This window comes from Buteo buteo, chromosome 4 (genome assembly GCF_964188355.1).
Source record: "Buteo buteo chromosome 4, bButBut1.hap1.1, whole genome shotgun sequence".
Classification (NCBI taxonomy): domain Eukaryota; kingdom Metazoa; phylum Chordata; class Aves; order Accipitriformes; family Accipitridae; genus Buteo; species Buteo buteo.
In genome coordinates, this window is record NC_134174.1 from 63,247,317 (window position 1) to 63,268,015 (window position 20,699).

The 20,699-nt window shown below is 37.8% G+C and overlaps 1 protein-coding gene across 1 annotated transcript in view; it reads right to left on the minus strand.

Annotated features, from left to right (window-relative positions):
- Positions 1–955: 955 nt before the first annotated feature.
- The window catches only part of EIF3A (eukaryotic translation initiation factor 3 subunit A), a 35,973-nt gene continuing 16,229 nt past the window's right edge, over positions 956–20,699 (minus strand). Inside the window, exons 12-22 of the mRNA XM_075026486.1 lie at positions 18,259–18,606; positions 17,603–17,707; positions 15,685–15,798; positions 15,276–15,398; positions 14,130–14,283; positions 12,884–13,068; positions 11,028–11,116; positions 5,731–6,542; positions 4,251–4,425; positions 3,641–3,810; positions 956–2,243 (exon numbers count right to left, since the gene is read on the minus strand). Of these exons, the coding sequence (XP_074882587.1) occupies positions 2,002–2,243; positions 3,641–3,810; positions 4,251–4,425; positions 5,731–6,542; positions 11,028–11,116; positions 12,884–13,068; positions 14,130–14,283; positions 15,276–15,398; positions 15,685–15,798; positions 17,603–17,707; positions 18,259–18,606 (2,517 nt within the window). The 3' untranslated portion in view covers positions 956–2,001. The remainder of the gene's footprint in view (positions 2,244–3,640; positions 3,811–4,250; positions 4,426–5,730; positions 6,543–11,027; positions 11,117–12,883; positions 13,069–14,129; positions 14,284–15,275; positions 15,399–15,684; positions 15,799–17,602; positions 17,708–18,258; positions 18,607–20,699) is intronic.

Genomic DNA, 20,699 nt, shown 5'->3' on the forward strand with positions numbered 1-20,699 from the left:
GATATAAGACTAGAAAGATATAAGACTACATCAGACTAGATATAAGGAAGAAATTTTTTACAATGAGGGTGGTGAAACACTGGCACAGGTTGCCCAGAGAGGTGGTCAACGCCCCGTCCCTGGGAACATTCAAGGTCAGGTTGGACGGGGCTCTGAGCAACCTGATCTGGTTGAAGATGTCCCTGCTTGTGGTGGGGGGGTTGGACTAGATGGCCTTTAAATGTCCCTCCCAACCCAAACTATTCCATGATTCTATGGTTTTTTGGTGTGGGAGCAGTCAAGCAGTGGCAGAGGCTGCCCAGAAAAGTTGAAAACCTCCAAGGCTGTGGGCTGTACAAGACCACACTGGAGAAACATGGTTCTGAGTAACACAATCACTTGACAGCCAGAGGTGAAGTGAGCTCCTGGAGTCCCTTTTAACAGGAATAATCCTGTGATCCTACAACACAGAACATAAGGACAGCAAGAGGCAGCCAAACAGCAGTAGCACCCACTACTCCAAATCCAGTAAGTGCTCTCTGTTACTGGATACCTGCCATCCTCTAGTTCCATCCTTCGTAGGACTGTATGATGAACAAAAAAACATAACAAAAAACACTAAAGACTTAGAAAACACTACTGCCCTGAAGGAATTCTGTGACTCAACAAGCAATGAGATGACAGGCTCTCAAGGCACAAAAACTCAGAAGATGACTCCGAGAGCAAGTTTCTCCTGAGAAACCTACTGGTCCTGGATAACTCAGAAGAGGGCAGGAAAAGGACAAGAGGAGTATGACAACTTTTGTTCACACATGTTAAAATTAAACCAGGTTACTCAAGAAGAAACTGTCCCAGGTGTTCTCACATTCTCCTTCAGCAGGTACAGAAACAGGTATGCATACAGAAAAGAGTTGTTCAACAGCTGTTCTGCATTAACCTACATTGCAGGAAATTACTAAAAAGTCAAGACACTGTAGCAGCTAATTCCTTAAGTTGTTTATTTATCATTGAAGAAACACACAGCAGCAAGTTCTGTGTTGGCTTCACTATGACCAGATAATTAATTGTTGTTACCACACCCCAAAATTGAAGTCAACACAGCCATTACTACAAATCACTTTTTTGGAAAGGGAAAGAATTGACCCTGAAGACAAAGAATTGGTGGAAAATTCAACAGTTTCTCCAAAACCACACACTTTAAATATGACAATATTTATAAATCCTTGAAAGGCATGAATTATCCTGTAATGGAAAAAGCAGTTGTGATATTGGCAACAGAAAATACATAGCCATATGCTTACCAAAACACTTAAATTGTAAAAGCTTGAAGTTTTGTGGTTGTACACTGCAGCAGTATACATTACTGGAACAATGACTGCAAAATGGCCTCGTAGGAGTTATGTATTCAAGTAAATCTACAGAAAATATCCCAGTGTAGCTAATGCTCATAATATTTATTGTATTTAATTCAAATTTAAACAACTTACTGAATTTAGATAGTGATAAAATACGTCTCTCAGAAACCGCCTGCCCTCAAAGATACCTATGTAAGAGAGGGCTTCCCCCCCTCTTTTTTTTGGCTAATTATGGAAATTGATTTATCTCTGCTTTTTCAATAATTCACCTCTGTTCACACAGTGGTTCTCAAATGCATGTTCTGCAATGATAATACCCCATTCCAAATTAAGAAAGACTAAAAATAGAAAGGTCAGCCTGTTTTGGTGCAAGACAGAAGCATTACTCAAGACAGCTGTTGGGCTTGCTTCTTTTTATTTTAGCAACAAATGACCCATGAAATAAGCATCATTTGAAATTTCAAAATCTGGCATTCAATTTCCAACCTTCTGCTGTGAGTTTTGTGCATGATCAATCTATATGAGTAAGTAATTCAAGCTCATGCTTTCACATTACCTCAAAACATTTGTTAAAGAATTCCAATTCAGAATGTTTATAAGCACAAATATAATCCATGGATTCCATCAAATCAAAGCTAAAACATTGGTTAAACTCTGTGATTTTCACTTAACGTCGTACAGTGGTCCACCCCTCTTCATCTGTCTCATTTTTAGTACGGCGAAGGGGCTCACGCTCCTTTTCTGTTTTCCAGGAACCTTTCTCCTTCTCCCCATCTCTTTCTCGATCTTTTGATGCTGGTGGGGGAGCAGAAGCTGGAGGAGCAGCTGGAGCAGGAGCTGATCGCCGAACTGTTTCACGTTCTTCTCCACGTTCTTCTCTCCTATCATCAGCACGCCGCCATGAGCTTGCTACAAATACAGAAGGACAATAAAACAACCTTTGTCATGCTCCACCAAGCAGCCTGCAAGAGTTTAAACAAATATGCCCAGCACAGACAGTCTGATTTACTGATTCTCCATCTTGCCAAGAGGCAAGATGATGATGACAGCCAAATGCACAGTCTAATTCTACAGTGAAGTAACAGACAGGAACTACTCAAGTCTCTTTTCAGATTCAGGATTGTTGTGAGCAACCCAAGTGTCATCTTTAAAATACAATAACTGCAATAAGAATGTTCTATTGATGTATGTGGTTTTATGATGTAAAAATATATTCTTATATTATTATCAGAATTAAAAGCACAAAAGCATCTCCTTAGAAATGACTAAACCCCGAAAACAGAAATATCCTAACTTAAAAACACTTGTGGAAAATGTTTAGGTGTTCACTGCCTTGAAAGATGGCAAATTACTCTTCAGCTTACTGAAATCAGAGGTATAAACAGCACCGGATTACACAACTCCACTGGTAACAGCATTCACCACCCTTTACTATATGAAGAATTGTTCATTTCCACCAAAAGGATGTTAGGAATTCTACCCCAGCTATGTGTGAACAAAGCTGTGTCAAATACCAAACCAGACAATCAAACACCTAAACTACTTGATATATTAAAAAAAAAAAAAAAAAAAAAAAAAAAAAAAAAAGCCTCCACATTGAGAACCCTCAGTCTTTCTGCCAGCTGAAGTCCCGTGTGACATGCTGTGTTCTGTTCCAGTCTGCTCTCCGAGACCGGCTGCCTGACAGCACCCACGTTCGGGGAGCACCCACAATCAGGGCAGAGACCAAATGAGATTCTGAACGCAAGAATGCCAGAATTGGAAGACGTGGTATCTCAGGCTAAATGTGTTTGCTGTTATTCTGGTTCTAGAACACAGCAAAGGATTAATAAGTGTACATACTTAAAACAGGTTAATGTATGTAATTAAAATAGGTTATTCATCAAAATCAATACCATTAATAGTGTGAAACCCATATGGCCTTGTTTGGAAATATTACCCTCACATTTTATTGGTTCTAAGAAATAAGCCACAAATTACTTTCTGGGATGTCTATCTTGATAATTTAAGTACAAGAATTTCATTCACCCTGAACATAATCCTACTATGAAAACTGCACACTGAAAATGTTATCCTTCTGCAGATGTGAAGTGCTACTATGACAGAAAAACAATACAACTAAAAGAAGATTCAAGGAATAATTCTCAATTATGCTAAAGCTTTTTTCTATTACTTTGCTTCTGCAAAGGGAGTTTAAGTGGCTGAAAATGTAACTTATTCCCATTTTACCACATCCTAGCACTGTCCAAGTAACACGAAGGCCCTATAATGACTGTAAGCCTTTAGGAACACTAAAATAAACATACGTTCTTCACGGTCAGATCTGAGTGGTGGTCCTCTTCTGAGGGGTGGATCTCTGTCATCAGTACGTCGATCTCTCATGTCACGACCACCTCTGTCCCATTCTTCACGACGACTTGAATCTCTCCAGCTAGAATTTTCCTCAGCTGGTCCTCTTCTCCAACCAGCATCATCCCTTTTGCCATTCAAAACATAAAATAAAACTTAAGTGTTAAGATTTTAACTTTGCTATGGAAAGAAGCAATAATAAATCACAACACACATATTTCCAGGCCCAGTAGGTCTCTGTTTAACATACTGACATACTTCCAAAACCTTTTCTTTTTCTCTGGAGCCTAACATAAAATTCTCCTGATAACAGGTTAAAAAAAAAAAAATTAAAAGCAGTAAAGCATTTTGGGATTCCTTCTGTAACAGTTAATGTCACCTTAAAAATAACAAACCAAAAAGGCCCCAGAATGCCACTATCCATTTATTGCCTTGAAGTGCTTAATTTCATACAAACCAACCACTGTTCCTTTCACTCAGCAATATCATATTATTTCTTTATCAGCAGGGCACTTTTTTTTTTTTCTTTTTCTTAAACAGAAACATTCTAGAGGTATTTAAACAAACCTGGGACGCCTGAAACGATCATCTCGATCAAAATCTCTATCTCTGTCAAATTCACGGTCTTTCTCATTTTCATCACGATCTTTGTCTCTATCCCATTCACGGTCTCCTGGAGGTCTGGAGTCTCGGGGAGGCCCCCAGCTGTCCTCACGAGCCTTTTCTCGTTCTCTCCATCCCCCTGTAAGAAAGAAACACAGTCAAAGGAATTTGTGACTGACCTCTGATCTCTCTGTAGACAAAGAATCCTTTACTTCCCTCACTGAAACTGGTTCTTCAAGTTTTGATCCCTGAGGATCCAACTCAAGATGCTTGTAAAAAGTGTGCACATTGAGTGGGAGCCATAGACAAAACAATGTAGAAACTGCTTAATATAAAGACAGTAATATATACCTCATCTATCAGGACTGCCTGGAACAATTTAGCAGAGTTGATTACACCCTGCAGTTTTCAGGCAGAAACCACAGACTCCTCAAGCGTCTTGTGAAAAACAAGTGCAGGAGGAAGTAAGGGGGGAGCTTAGACAGGAGATTCCTTTGTGAAAATCTGCAAGTGAGGAGATTTTAGGCAAGCAAATTATTTAAGAATTTACTGCTTTTTAAAGCACTACTTTAAAATATGACCTTCGTTTACCATCTACTTACACAGTGCATCCTGCAATATCGTTCAGTTATTTATGAATGGGAGTTCTTTATTATGCAGCCTGCTTTTTCTTTAAATAGGAAAAAGGAGAAAGCTATTGGAGTGTGAGTTTTGAGATTTATGGTAACTTTTGTACAGGCCTGGATTACAGAATTGGTGTCTAAATCAATATCATACCTAACATTTAAACATCATCAACAGTTCTGAAAAGAATCAGAAACAGTTGTTCTAGTCACCATCAACAAGACTTAAAACTAGAAATAAACTATACAAGAATAGGATAATTCAGATTGTAAGGGACCTCAGAAGTTCATCTAGTCCAAGCTCCTGCTCAAAGCAGGATTTTCAAGAAAGGTAGACACAAAAGGAAAACAGGAATGCTAAAAACAGGAGTATCTTTGTACACATAAAAAAGGCTTATAAAAACCAGACATACTTGAATGATGTTATCAAAATCCTTCGAAGGAGGTTAATTTCAGACATATAGAGGGGGCAAGGAAAGAGACCAAGGTGTGCTAATCTAGTCAGAAAGTTTCTCTCCCATCAGAGCATTCAACTTGTATATTTTGTTTCTGCACATAGGTAAATTACCAGCATTACTATGTGACCTTTAGGTATCTTCCAGGCAAGCAACAGACACTGCTGCATTTTTATTTTTTTTTTTTAAATTCAACCAAATCAAAAGGTTTAATTATACTAAGTAAAGGAGTGTCTGCATTAGCCAAATTAATCCAGACGTTTTCAGAGTTGATTGTCCCATCTCTGGCACCAAGTACATTACATCCATTATCTACTAGATTAACACACGCTTTGGAGGGAAGATTATTATATTATTGTATTTTACCTGGTTTACCAAACGGTCTCCAAGGACCTGGCCTTGAATCATCACTGCTACGCCACGGACCCCTGTCATCATCTCGTCTGGAGAGCCTGTCATCATCTGTGCTACGCCATGGTCCCCTGTCATCATCACGCCTTGACATCCTGTCATCATCCATCCCGCGCCTGGGACCTCTGTCATCATCCATCCCCCGCCTGGGACCTCTGTCATCATCTAGCCCACGCCTGGGACCCCTGTCGTCATCTGCAGCACGCCAGCTGCCCCGGTCGTCATCCAGCCCACGCCTGGGTGGCCTGTCATCATCCAAAGCCCGTCTGGGCGGCCTGTCGTCATCCAGCCCACGCCTGGGTCCTCTGTCGTCATCTGCTGCACGCCAACTGCCTCTGTCATCGTCCAAGCCGCGCCTGGGTGGCCTGTCGTCATCCAAAGCACGTCTAGGTGGCCTGTCATCATCCAAAGCACGTCTGGGTGGCCTGTCATCATCCAAAGCACGCCTGGGACCCCTGTCGTCATCTGCAGCCCGCCAGCTCCCTCTATCATCATCCAAACCACGCCTGGGCGGCCTGTCCTCATCCAATCCACGTCTGGGCGGCCTGTCCTCATCTCCTTCACGCCTAGGTGGCCTGTCCTCATCCCCTTCACGCCTAGGCGGCCTGTCCTCTGTTGATTCCGTAGAAGGACGTTCCTTTTCTTCTGCAGCACCACGTCGCGGCAGATCATCTCCTCGTCGGGGCAGATCATCCCCTCGTCGGGGCAGATCATCCCCTCGTCGGAAAGGTCTTTCATCATCTCTCGCTTCTCCTCGACGCCAATCTCTATAAAAACCACAGGGAATGAGCAAAAAGTAGAAGCTGACATCCAGGAAAGCTTTACATATTAGACTGACAATATCAAACCCCTCAAGGCCATTTCTGAATGCATCCACTTGATGTGTGATTGCGAACACATGTACAGAGCTTGCAGTTTTCAAATGCACTTTCTAATTGCCTTCATTGCTATGGGAAAGTGGTAGGTCACCATCCCTAAAGCTTCAGTAAAGACTGAATGGTTTACTATCTCCTTCAAAACTATAGTTTGAAGGGGATAACTACAGTCCCCTGTTGGTTATCTGCTGCAACACAACAGAGAAGAGGTTTGGCTTCTACACCAAGCCTAATTTGACAAACTCAAGCTAAGTCTCAAAGAACCAGTATTAAAAAACCCACAACCATCAAGTAAGTATCCCCCTTCTTCACACACATTCCAACCCTACAGTCCAATCCCTGTTTTCATATGCTTTGGCAGAGTTCCAGCCCAAAAAATTGGCAATACTTTCACTGACAAGCATCCACAACTAGATACAGCAGGACAACGTAGTAAACTCATGACTTGATCCGCTGCTACTGCCTGACACCAAGCAGGGTGCGCCAGGCTCTGGCAGGCTATCAGTGCTTGCACAGAGAGGACTCTCCTTACTAGGATGTACATGGGAAGTAAAGAATCGGTGAGAATTTTCCCTGGGCTATTGAGTCATCATTTCATCTTTGAAATGTGTTTGAATTTTTAACACTGAAAAGATCAGACACTGCTGAACAACAGTTAGAGCCTTCCACTGTTGTCACTTCTCTGGACACACTATTTAGTTTAATGTCTACAGGGTTTTAGACATACATTTAGACCACAAACTTTGGCTTTGTCACCAGATTAATTTCTTTATTTTAGGAAATTAACCTTCCTAAACTAGTTCCTCAGCAATAAAAAGAAACAAGGAATAGTACATCAGAGAGATGTACTGGTACCTGCTTCTTGGCAAGAGAAGAGAAGCTGCACTGGGTTGAATCTCACAGATTCAAAAAATAGAATCAAAACCAAACCAAAACAAAAAACCCCCACAGGTTTAGAAATCCGCTATGCTAGTAAAACATAAACAAAAGAACAGCAATTACTTGCTACAAAACAACAGATGTAGGACTCCAAGAGGTGAGAACAAAGACACTGTCTCTGCATCTCAAGAATTTCGAGGAACTGTGAGCAGCATACTTCCTGGGTTTGGAAGAGTAAGGGAGAATGCAATTACCATTGAGCTGTGAGATAAAAACAAGACACGGAGACTGTCAACTTCCATTTACACTCAAATTGGATAATCGTCTCCTTTGAAAAATCTGATTATTTTGACATAAAAGACGTAGAGAAATGGCTATAAAGTTCATCAGACGAACAAGTCCTTAATTCATTCATACGCAGGTATTGTTTCAGGGTTTTAGGATTTTTAAATCTATGTTTAAACTATTACTACTCTGATTTTTAAACTATTACTGCAGGTGAAATTATGCCTCTTTTACATTTTTTTCTCATTTGACAACTTTAGTATTCATATTTCAGCTTTTGTCCTTCCCCTCTTAGAAATTCTAACTCTCACTTTAAAAGTTTACTGAAATAAAGAGTCAAAAAGTATCTGATAAATTAGTAAAAACAGAAGGATTCATGAATATTAAGAATATTATTGAATGGCAGTCACTGGTAGTAATGCAATCCAGTTTCTATTATATAGCCCTTTTTTCATTAACCTCTAAAAACCCCTACACACAGATCTACATGAGCTGAAAGTATGCAGACAGCTTTACCAATTAAAGCAGAAATTTGCTGGCAAAGTTCACGGTACAGTGCCTACCACTGTTACAGGTTTGTAACTTTTGGTTTTTTGCTCATCTTAACTCAGGCACAAGCAGCACAGACATAAAATAAAGGTCAACTCCCCTTTTCTATGCATTTTGGCTTTTTAGTATTTCTTGACCATAAGCGCATAACCATTTGTTGATACTTTGGGATAGCAATCTGTGGCAGTAATAACTCTAATGAGCTGCACTAAGTATGACACCCTGCAGCACTGCCCACCGCTTTTAGTGAATATCAGGTCTGCATTAGTTGCCATTTCATTGTTTCAATGAGCAAGTGCCCAATTCCTGACAGCATTTTATGGATTTTCTGTGATCTAGAGAAAGAACAAGAGGTACGACCATAAAATGACTTTTTCTACTAAATAACTGGCTTTTAGTTTAACTCCTACATAGCACTTCTATGTTAACCTCTTTTTCCTGCAAGCACAGTATTTGTAATATTTTTTATATTAGGATTGATTTTCTTCTCTTCCTTATAAAATTTATTACGTAATTAGTTTTATTTTCCTCTTTTGTTTCTTAACGCTACCTTTCTTGCACAGTGAAGGAACAAAGCAAATACAGTCTAGCTATAACTCATAATAAAGCCACTAGCTGTCCAAGAGACAGACAGCCCTTGCTGGACTCTTCTGCTTTTCTGTAATCCGTTTTTTCTTGTAACTGGGACCATGGTATGGAAATCTGAGAACACTGCAACATGCTGATCACCTGGAATCCAGCACTCTGGGGGTTGCTGCACAGTACAATTGGCTGCTCCATGACTGTAAGGACTTGTGTACCAATACAGGGTGTATGCCAAAAATGTGCCCTTTCCAATGAGAAATCATCTGTGAGACAAATTTTATAGCTTCTCTCCTTGTACTAGCATCCATAAGGACTTTTTAATGCATATATCCAATAGCTGTAGTTACAGCCAGATACATGCTGCAAATTAAATTTGATGTTCTGTCCTCTATGTTACCGCCTTTATCACACAATTCAGAAACACATTTTGGAATTACTTTACTCTCAGTTAGGCTTGCACTGCTGTCTTTGTATCCAACACATTTTCCCTTTAGGGTTAAAATTCAACTGAAGGTAGACTAGGGGCTACTGAAGAATGCAGAAGTACAGCTTGCTTCTGCCATTATGTCTGAGCATCATCACTTTTACTTTGTTATTTCCTAAGCTCAGCAAAAAGAAAATAAAACATTGCTTTACTTAAAATTCCATAGAGATATTAATTTTGACTGCTATCAGTATTTCCTTTTAGTATTCCTCAGTATATTCCTTTTAGTAAAAAGAAGAAGGAAAGTTTCACCAAACATGCTACATAACCCCAAATATGCCTAATTTTAACTCCTCAGCAGTGACTTGGCTCAATTGCTATAGAAGTTGAATGAGAAATGGTTAACACAACACTTATTCAGAAAAACTCTCTGCTATAATGATTAAAAAATGAATATGGGCCACCTGTATCATTCCGTCTGAAAAAAAGTATCACATTGAAGCATATAAAGAGATGCATTATACACTTATGCAATATGTTAATAGTTAAAGGCTTCACCCAGGAGTTTCATCCAATTTGTGATTTTGCAATTCACGAGAAAGTGGCTCACTACCAAGAATGGCAACATAGCTTTTAAAGAAAGACTGAAAGACTATTTTGTTTATTGAGAAATCATACTCTTCCAATACATTAGAAGAAATTACTAGAGAGAAAGAGTAAATTAATTTGCTTCCACTGGAGTCAGAGTAAGCTATAATGGATTTAAATTGCTGCACTGGAAATTAAGGTTAGACATTTATAAAAATCTATCTACCTGGAAAGCTAATTAAGCAATAAAACATACTGCCAATCGGAACAAGCAGTGGTATCTCCATCAGCACAGGCTTTCAAGAACAACTAGATGTGCACCATCAGAAATATTTTTGTTAGCTCATGCTGTCGCAGAGCACAGGGATGGACAAACGTTAAAGATCTTATTTTCTACAACTGTATAAACAGTCTTCATTATGATTAGTGAACATATCCAAAACTCCTAAAATACATAGATGTGAACAAGCAGTTGTGTTTTTTTTTTTTAAAAAGTGCCAAGTACCTTCAGAATAGTCTTCCTTCAGAAATCCTTCCTTCTCTGTTCAATAGTCTTTCAGAACTTTGTTTTAGTTTACGGCATATATTTTCTGCTCTGTGACTCACACTGGGACTTGAATAGTTTAAGACTCTGAACTTTGACTTTACTATTCTTATATATTACTGTCAGTTCTCTAAATGGAAAATCTCAGTTTCATCATCCAGGAACCCTGCATTTGCTTGTCATCCTTCCCCACTCTGTGTTTATACAACTGACAGCAATGTTTGAGTGGGACAGAAATTTTTAACTTAAAAAAAGAAACCAAGTAAGCAAGTTATCACATGCAGAAGGTATCTGCTAGCTTTCACATATCTAAGCTAAATAAAACAGGAATGTTATCTGAATGCAGTTCCAAGATAAAAACTCTCTCTCGTGATCCTTACAAAGCAATTTTTTAATAGAAGGTAACTTTCAGAGATGTAAAGGCATGAGATATTCAGTTAGTGCAGCTTTAGCAGCAGCAACAAAAAGGGAGCCTACGTATTTTGAGCTCGATACAACTGGTGCTTAGTAACACAATGATTACCTTTCCACTGGTGCTCGTCGCCATTCAGATTCTGTCTCGCCACCTCTTCTCCAGGAGCTTTCAGACTCCCTATCACCCCAACGAGATTCCTGTATGTCAAAAGAAATAAGGAACATTCTCTCTGAATACTTTAAACCAAAGATTTTCAACACATAATTCACTCCTTTCAGAGCACACTATGTCATTAAAAACTCACTTGTTCCACTGTAGAGAATCCTGAACTATTAGGAGTTTGAATAACTTGAGTATGGTCTTAACTGACGAACTTCGTTGTTTCTGGCACAGTTTAAAAAATAACATGGTTTCCTTTGTGCCACATACTTTACTAGCAGGGTAGGATATATGCAAATACACTAAAGATTTTAAGAAGAAGTGTATGAACAATAGCTACAGTGAGCCACAGCTACCACCTGTTAACACAAAAAAGGTTCTAACAGTTTCACTTTCCTGATGCTTAATGACAGTAGGAATGAATTCAAAGAATTATTTGCTTTTGTGCTTTCTAATTAGATCAGAAAATGTAACTGTATAAACTGGAAGCCCTCTGTAGCAGAGACCATTTTGTTCTGAGTACCTCAATGCACAGAACAGGTGAGGTATTTGTGATTCACACAGGTTGCGTAGATGCAGGGCAGAACAATAATTTTTATTTTTATTTTTTTTTTAAATAAAGGCAAAACATCTCTCCCCTTTGCTGGACAAAGACAAAACATTTAAACAATTTCTAACACAGTTGTTTATTCCTTAATTCCACCACAAGGAGCAAATTAGGCAAACCATATGAAATACCTGGTTTCACATAATCACACAACCTCTTTATAGAAGGGTATTCCAGTTTTAAACCGCTCTTTGAAAAGTGTTTTTATTTGTCAAAGTCTACGCTTCAATATGGGGAATACACAGGTTACACAAGATCTTGCATATCCACTACTCCATGATTGTCTACTTAAACACTTTTGAAATGACCCCAACAAACAAGGGTGAGCAAAGAAAGAATCCTAAAACTGCAAGTAGTATTTTTCAAGTGGTACAGATATCTCTCTCAGAACCCAAATCAGCTTTTCCATATAATCAAGTGCCCATGGCTAGGAGTACCTCTCATGTGAAAAATACAAGTGATAATTATTTACCTGATAGACTATCAAACAATTTATACAAGCTCTGATCACTTATCTTCATAGTGTTACTCAATGAAGAATGCATTAAACAAAGACAATGGCTATGGCGGATGAAATTTAAAACTAGTTCCCTTATTGATAAGTTCTGAAAAAGTGGAACGTAGAAAGTTTGTGGTACTTGGTTACATTCTTTTAAATCATTAAACATTTATTTGCAAATAACTTTTACTTTATTCCCTGTTGGATTGGGATAATGATTTTCCCTAATACTTATATTTGTAAATGGGAAGTTGCACACACCTCTTGTTTTTATGTTTTATCTAATTGTGTATTTCTTATAAAATATAAAACTATGCTTTTATGTTTAGTCTGGGATTTTCCTTCAATATCTACTCTTAATTCCTTGCTTTGGCATGAGTCACTATACTTGCTTCCAATATAGCTTTCCTTCTTTTGTGTTAAAGAAAATTTTATTCAATATTCTTTTTAGTCTTTATTTGTTTAGTTTTTAAACAGCTTGGAGATCTTAGTTTTCACTTTATTACTAAACTACAGATTCCAGAATGCTGATAGTGAAGTGAAACTAAGTGAGAATAACTTAACTATTAAAGTAGCCACTTACGCTACAACTTAAAAAAAATTTTTAACCTGTGATTCTGCAATGCTATCATCTTCTTCCAAATAACCTACAGAAGAAGCAGCAGTCAAAAAGAAAACAAACTTGCAGGTATTACCTACCTTTCTTGAAAATGGGTCATCCAGACCTCTCCTTTCTTCTTCTCGACGACGCTCTCTTTCTTCTATCTCCATTTCTCTTTGACGTTTTTTCTTCTCCAGTTCTTCTAGTTTTTTGACACGTTCCTGGTATTCACGCTGTTCCTGCTCACGTTTCTCACGCTCAATGCGTTCCTTTTCCTCACGCTCTACAGAGTTGCAAACATACACAGAATGTATTACCAATATAAATTGTTACTTTGCTGTATCTACAAAAGGGTTACAAAATACAGTCACTCCCCTTTGACTCCTTGCGAAAAACAGAAAAAAAAAAATCCAAGCATTTCACAGGATGCGTTTAACTAACCATAGAACCTGTTTTCTGGAAGTATCCTAACTCAAAAGCAATAGGAAAAGGAACCCTGATACATCCATTAATGTGACATCTTGAACAACAGCTAGCAAGAAAGGAAACAAAATGTTCTAATACCTGTACATTAATTCCATGTACAGACCACAAATGTGCCAGCTAAAGTATCAGTAACTACCTCAAGCATAGTAGAGAATCCCTTCCTTAGAAAAGGTCAAACAAAAAAAAAAAAAAAATCAGCTAGTGGTGTCAGAAATTTGATATTCAAGACTGCTTGTTTTTTGTTTGGTTGGGTTTTAAATATTGCATGATTATGAACTCTGATACATAAAATCTTCATCCACCAAGAGACAAGCAGGACAGAAATTTACCTTACAGGATGCCTATCATCTCTTCTCTTCTCAAGCCTTGAAACAGGCTACCAGACAAAGCAATTCACAAAGAAACGTGTGTGAGTGACTTACAATTCTTGAGTTCTTGATCTGACACCAATGTTCCTTTTCTACTCTCTTCAAGATATGCACACAAAAGAGGACAGAACTCAAACTAAACAAAAAATTGAGTCTTTGATTTTAGTCATTAGCCTCTCTTACTTTATCTCCTCCTTTATTTATGTCTGGGAGAAGGGGAGGGCAGGAAGCATTCATCTGCTTTCATTTTCCCTTCCTCCTATAAAGCTTTACTTTCATCTCTATGCTGCACAGGTAAACATTCAGAAGGTGCATTAGGTAAAATGTAAAGATACAGTGTCTAATAGCAACGAACACAGTCTTTGCCACTGACTGAAAGTTAAAAGACTTCCTCCAATATCGTGAAACAGTGGAACCAGAAGTTAGCTGTGTACACACCTGGACTGGGTCAAGGACGCAAAGGATAAAATAATCACGTTCTTGATTATACCTTTAAGCAGCTGTTCTTCTCGTAATCTTTGTTCTTCTTCCTCCTTTTCTCTGTAGTAAGTAATGCGCCTCTCTTCTTTGCGTTGTTTCTTGCGTTCCTCCAAACGAATACGCCTCTCTTCTGCTAACCGTTCCTGGAACTGCTTCAGTTTATCCTGAAATACAAATACACATGAAAACACCAGAACTGTAAAGTTTAGGAGTTAGACAGTTACACAAATTGCTAAATAAAGCTGCACAGAAACACAAACCAACATATTAACTTTGCTCCGCTGAAAAACAACTACCTGTTTGCCATTTCAACCTCTTCTGCAAGAAATTTTGCATAAGGGAATATACTCCTACTTAGAAGACAGTCACCATGCACAATTTTAGTCCTTCATCTGCTTTTTCAGGAAAGTAATTACCTGAATAATAATTTACCTATACCTACATACATTACTTAAAATTAACCTATATTGTTGCAAAGAATAATATGCAGTTACTTATTTTAACATAATAACTCTTTGGCTTCTTTTTTTAAACCAGTTCTTACTGCAACATAGCCAAATAATCAAAGCTATAAACAGCCTCAGCAAATGTAGAATTTTTAAAATGCAGAGCAAGAAACAAAGGCACAGTTCCTTCCCTGCCTTTGTGGTCTAAATTTGTTATTAAATTTTGCAAACATAAAAAGCATAACTTCAAGTTCCAAATACTTGGACTATCAAAATAATTTCCAGATTCAAACAAAAAGATTAAAAAAAATAGAAAAGTATTTCTGTCTATTTCTCCGCTTCAGTATTATTTCAGTATTATTCCATCACCACAGTAAATCCAAGTACTTATACAGATACAGCTGGCTGCTCATATGTTACCCAATGATCTCTTACTAACAGCTGCACTGAAATAAGTAATTTACCTATCTTTTATTTTCCATATAAGCTATTCCAGAAGTTGTCAAAAAGTCTAAGTGATACTATCTAGGAAAAGGTGCAAGAATACTTTGCTTCATTTTTTTTTAGTCAAAACAGAAAATAAACAATTCCATAATTCTGAACCAATCTAGATACTAATTTGTTTCTAGTTTTCATGAAGAATCACTGGGTCACAAGTTTAGTTCCTTACTTAAGGGGAGTATTTTATTACAATACCATATCTCGTGTACCTCATAAACTGTTCGTCGTGATGCTTTGAGCCTGGCTTCAAATAAATCTCTATCCTCCAACATCCTTGAGAGTCTGTTCTTATGCTCAAGAGCTTTCTCGCGCTCCAACTGCAAAGTGGTGATCTAAAAATAGATAATATTAAAAGTATTACAAAGTAAAATCTTACTATATATTTGCATTCAATCTACTTCAGCCACTAGAAAGAGAAATTATCTTTTCCTCTTTCAGATCCTAAACAGAAGATACTGCTGTCCACTAGCACAATGAAATTGTGAAGCTAACACTTCATTTCATATCAACTTTTTCCTTTCTTCCCTTGGATTGAGCTGGGGAAAAAAAGACAGTGCAAAACCCACTATTTTTCATTCATCGCTAATGGATTTTATCATATGAACAAAAAGTTCTTACCCTTTCTTCTTCCTGTTGCTCCCACAGTTCCATATCATGCACTCTTTGCTCCTCATATGCAGTCTTTATTAAAGGAATTTCTTCTAAGCGCTTTGCTCTTTCAAAATAGTCAATCTAAATAAAGATAATGTACCTTTAGCATGTCATAATGCAAAGACCAAATCTGGAAGACTCAATCTTCAGCATCCCCCAAAGAAAACCCCAGTATCTGGAGACTTCTCTAATACATCTGATATATAATTACTGTTACATAAAAACAACCACACTGGACCACATCAAAGATCCACCTAGCCAAGAACCTGCCACTACCACTGGCAACTAAGTGCACTCCTAGGCAAGGATGCAAGAATAGAGGCAGACTTATATACAATACTCTCTCAGCATCACCAATTTTCAGCTCCCAGCATTTCCCATGTTGAAGTTTTTTTGTATTTAGTAGGCATTGGTGGATTTCTCTTCTTGTCCTTTTCAACTCAAAGAAGCTTTTCATATACAACAATGTACTTTGGAAAGAAATCCTGTGTGTCTATGGCTCACAGCATGAAGACCCATCTTCTACCTACAAAGAGTTCTGGATATGGCTCCTACTAGCTTCATTTGATGCTTCCTAGTTCACTATTCCTTGCAGTCAGTGAAAGAACTGCTCCCCATCGTCAGCTGTTACAACAGGTACACTGTTATAGACTGCTACCACATCCTCTCTCCAGAAGTCTTTCAGACATAGAGGTACTAATTTACATAGGTATTTCTTACACAAAAGCCAAGCCACATCATTGATAATTCTTGTTGGCCTCCTCTCAAACTTCCAGTTCAACCATGTTCTATTCGAGATAAAGAGACTAGAACCGCACACAGTGCTCAAGATGCAGAACCACCAATTTCTCATTGCTGACTAAAAAGTTTGGAGCCCATCATTTAATATGTAAAGCTAAAGATTGGGAGATGGGGTTTTTTTCTGCTTTCCCTACACAAAGTATTTTATATCTGTAAATTGAACTTCATTCAAAGACTGTTCCTTTTATCCCACAGCTGCTAAGTTTTCTTTGGCGAAGAACTCTGTAAAAAGCTTTTTGGAAAATCCAACTTAGTTACACCAACCAGACCACCCTTACTCATATGTTTGTTCTGACAGCTTCAGAGAACTCCAAGAGGAAGCCTTGGCTTACAATTCTTTTATAGAAGCTGTGCTGAGCTTTCCAGGTAGATCACATTTACCCAGGTGACTACTAATTCTACTGTTTAGTCTTCTGCTACTTTTCCCAGTATAAGTATCAGGCTTACAAGCCTGCAGCTTAAAACAGTTCCAGTAAGGATCTTTTAAGTAACTTGCCACTTTCTAGCATCAAGCCAGTTTCAAGTGAACTGAATTACCAACTGTATCATATAACCTCTGTTTCGTTCTTCAATACTGTCAGAAGCCCTCGGTGAGTTTCACCTTGCCCAGGTTATATATTTCTATTTACTACAACAACATGTTCCTCACACTGTTATAGTCACTCAAGTTTCAGGGAGATCCTATTCTGCCATCTTAAAAGGGCTCTAGCAGTGGAACTTCCTCTGTTTCAGTGAGGACTATTACAACTAATTAAATTTAGCTTCTCTGTAATGGCCTCACCTTCTGTGAGCATTTAATCTTCTCTGAACATTTTCCAATTACAAGTCTTGCCAACTAAGACTCAGTTCACACACAGCTTAAGGGTCCATTTTCAAATCAACTCTATTAATTAGAACAGATTTGTGTACTGATACTAGTTGGTTTTTAACACATTCATCTTTTTTTAGTTTCATACAATAACATTTTCAACACCAATATTATATATATGTGTGTGTATATATATGTGTATCATCAACACAGGAGTTCACAATCACTAACTAAGACATCGTATAGACGTGGTTTTGTACCCCTCCTACTTTGTACCTTTTTCTCCTGGTTCTTCAGGCGTTCTTGAAGTTCCTTCTTTTCTTTTTCAAGCTGTTCAACTTGTTTAGCCATAATGAAGTCAGGATCCAATTCTTCAAGATCCTACAACCAAGTAAAGTTATCAATACAAAATAAAGCACACATTTTTTTTCTGTTACAAATGTGGTTTGTTTATTTATTTAAGCTTCTCTGCAGTTCTCCCCTTAACTTTTAAGCTAATTTGCTTCAGAAACAAACATTCTCACTGTCTTTTCATCTCTTCTGGGTAACTTGTACTTTATTTTTAAAAAAACTCTCTAAAGTATTTGTATCTTGATTTTCAATTGAGACACAGTCCAGGTAGTACAAATTTGGACCTGCAGGTCTATATTGTGTTTCAGATACTGTTCAAGCAACAAGGTGGGGAAAGAGGAACCAAACAGCTGCACTTAATTCCTCCAGGTGAAAAAGGTCCTATCCAAACTCAGAATTAAGGTTTACTTACACTGTTGAGCAAATGAAATACTTAAGTGTCAAACTGTCTCATTTTTCAGAGAGGCTGTTTATAAGACCAGTTACAATATAAAACTAGTAAAGAACATGAAATTCAGGCAGCCTAGTAATGTAACATCAAAAGCATAAAAAATAACTCAAAACCTCAATAAGTTGTCTACCTCAATATCAATGTCTTTAAATGCTTTGGCTCCCAGTTCAGTCTTCTTAATCTGCTCCAAGCGCTCACGAACAGTCTTCTTTTTGATTTGCTCATGCTCTTGCAGGATACGCTCCTTCTCTCTTTCCTTTGCCTCCTGGCGCAGTCTTTCTTCTTCAGCTTTCCGGACTTTTTGTAATTCTGCTTCACGTTGTTCCAGTTCTTCTTTTTCACGCTGAATGTTTAAACTTTCAAGGCGCTCTTTTCTTTCCTCTATAGTTTGACGACGTGCAAGAATACGCTGATGTTCCTTCCTTGAATTTTTTAGGAAGGCAGTGACTGCCAGCTGATGTTGTTCTTCCTTCTCTTGCTGAATTTAAATTAAGGATAAGACTATGATGTAAGTACTGTCTCTTTAAGAAGGCAAAAAGCATAGCAAATGTTTCTCAGAGAAAACTCAAGGTTAGTTTTATTCTCCAAACTTGCCAACTGCATGGAAATACAACTTTAATGGCAAATCTAATCACTCATCCCAGTGGCATGCAAGGTAGTATCAACTGACTAGAACCACACGTAAATGGAAAAAGTTGTCTGTAAAAGACAACATTCTGCAACACATTTTAAGTATGATAGTTGCATGCTTTTCTCTGTCCAAAAATATTGCACACCCACATGTTAGTGACATGTTAAGACTAACTGAAATGGGGCTAAGAGGGTCAATCCTATTTGTCTCTGCATGTGTTAGCAAGTGTAGCACCACATGTACTGTATTTCACCAAAGCTCCCTTGTCTGTAAAGTTTTGGGTTTTTTTCAAACACACTAACATAAGAGAAAAGTATCCTAACTGACACAAAGCACCATCTTTGAGATGATAAAAACCTGATTATTGTCTCTCAACAATTTAGGTATAAACATTGTATATAATACCACTTTAATTAAATAATAAAAAGCACTAGATTTCTACACACTAGCATATAGCCTATTCTCTAACATTCTTTAAGCATCCTTCTAACCACCCCACAACTCTCCTCCAGAGTACATAAACAGTTCTTTGTAGAGATTCATGCTGTATACATGAAGAGGTATAATTGTGCCAGGTCAGGGAGCTGCCTATTTTAATCAATCCAGCAAGCAGCAAAACACTGCAGCCCAATAAGCTCACTAGACTCCTTCGGTTATGCTGCTCTTGAAATGTGAGCTGGCTTAGAGGTATTTTTAGTAATCTGTCACTTCTAGGGCATTCAACAAAAATCCATACTTTGTTGCAGATCTGCAAGCATTTAAAGCTCAATGGAGGTGCCAGAAAAAACACAAATTAAAAGCTTTAGATGAATTTAATGATTTTGTGAACTATAACAAATTTGACAGAAATTAAAATTTTTAAGCACCTGAAAAAGGTGAAGTTTTGATCTAAATTGCAAAGGAAAAAAGGGTCTCAACTTGTTCTGTAGCTTCTCTAACTACACAGATCGATATTAACCTTGATACTGTCCTCCAATTTCACAAGCGTAATTACTAGCATTTATATCTTATTCAGCTAATTGCACTAACATGTCAAGTATAAGACTATTTGTCATTTCTATCTATGAATGTACAGATAAAGCCTGTTTTTTCTTTCAAACCAACAATCCATCTAATACCAATCACTAATAAAATCTTTTTAGGGGAAAACCTGCGTGGAAATATTTTTATCTTAAATGCTATAAAACAGCTAATATATGTTCAAACTAATGTTAAGTTAGGTGTCATGATACAGTCCTACTTTGTGTGTTTCTATTTTAAGAATATTACTTAGTATTTCAACCTGTATAAAGAATCTAACATGGATATCTTGCTATCAGCCTTTTTTCCATATGGAAAAAATCATTTGATATATTTGCTATGAAATCTTTTATAAACATAAAGCAAAAGAAAAAATTACCACTGCTCTTTTAAGAGAAGTGAAGGTTTAACTTGCCACAACCAAAGCATGCTGGAAATCCGAGACTGATTTACACCTTGCTCCTACAGGGCTCTGGAGAACCTGAAATGTGAGCTCATCGGTGAGTCCGACCTCGAAGCCAACAGCCCCAGTGAGGAGGACAGGGAGTGACAAGGACAGGTCAGTTCTTGAGCTGGGGGGATCTTTTGTTCGTGTTTTTAGATTCCACTATGAAGTTACATTCCAGGTTCTTCACAACAGCAGTTTCTCCAGGAAGAACAAAGAAAGCAGGCTCTTGGATTTTCAAAAATGCATGCAAAATTTTCAACAAATCCTAGCTCTGTAGGCCCACCTATGGGTAAGTTATTATTTGGTATATCCTAACCCTGATATATGCAAGACTGGCAATTTAAACGCAGGCCTCTTGTGAACATTTTGACATGATTTTAGTTACGACCAAACACTAACTAGTTAGGTGCATTTAAGAATGACTTATTCTTCTTCACAAGCATAAATAGCTAACACCAGACTGAAAAAAATT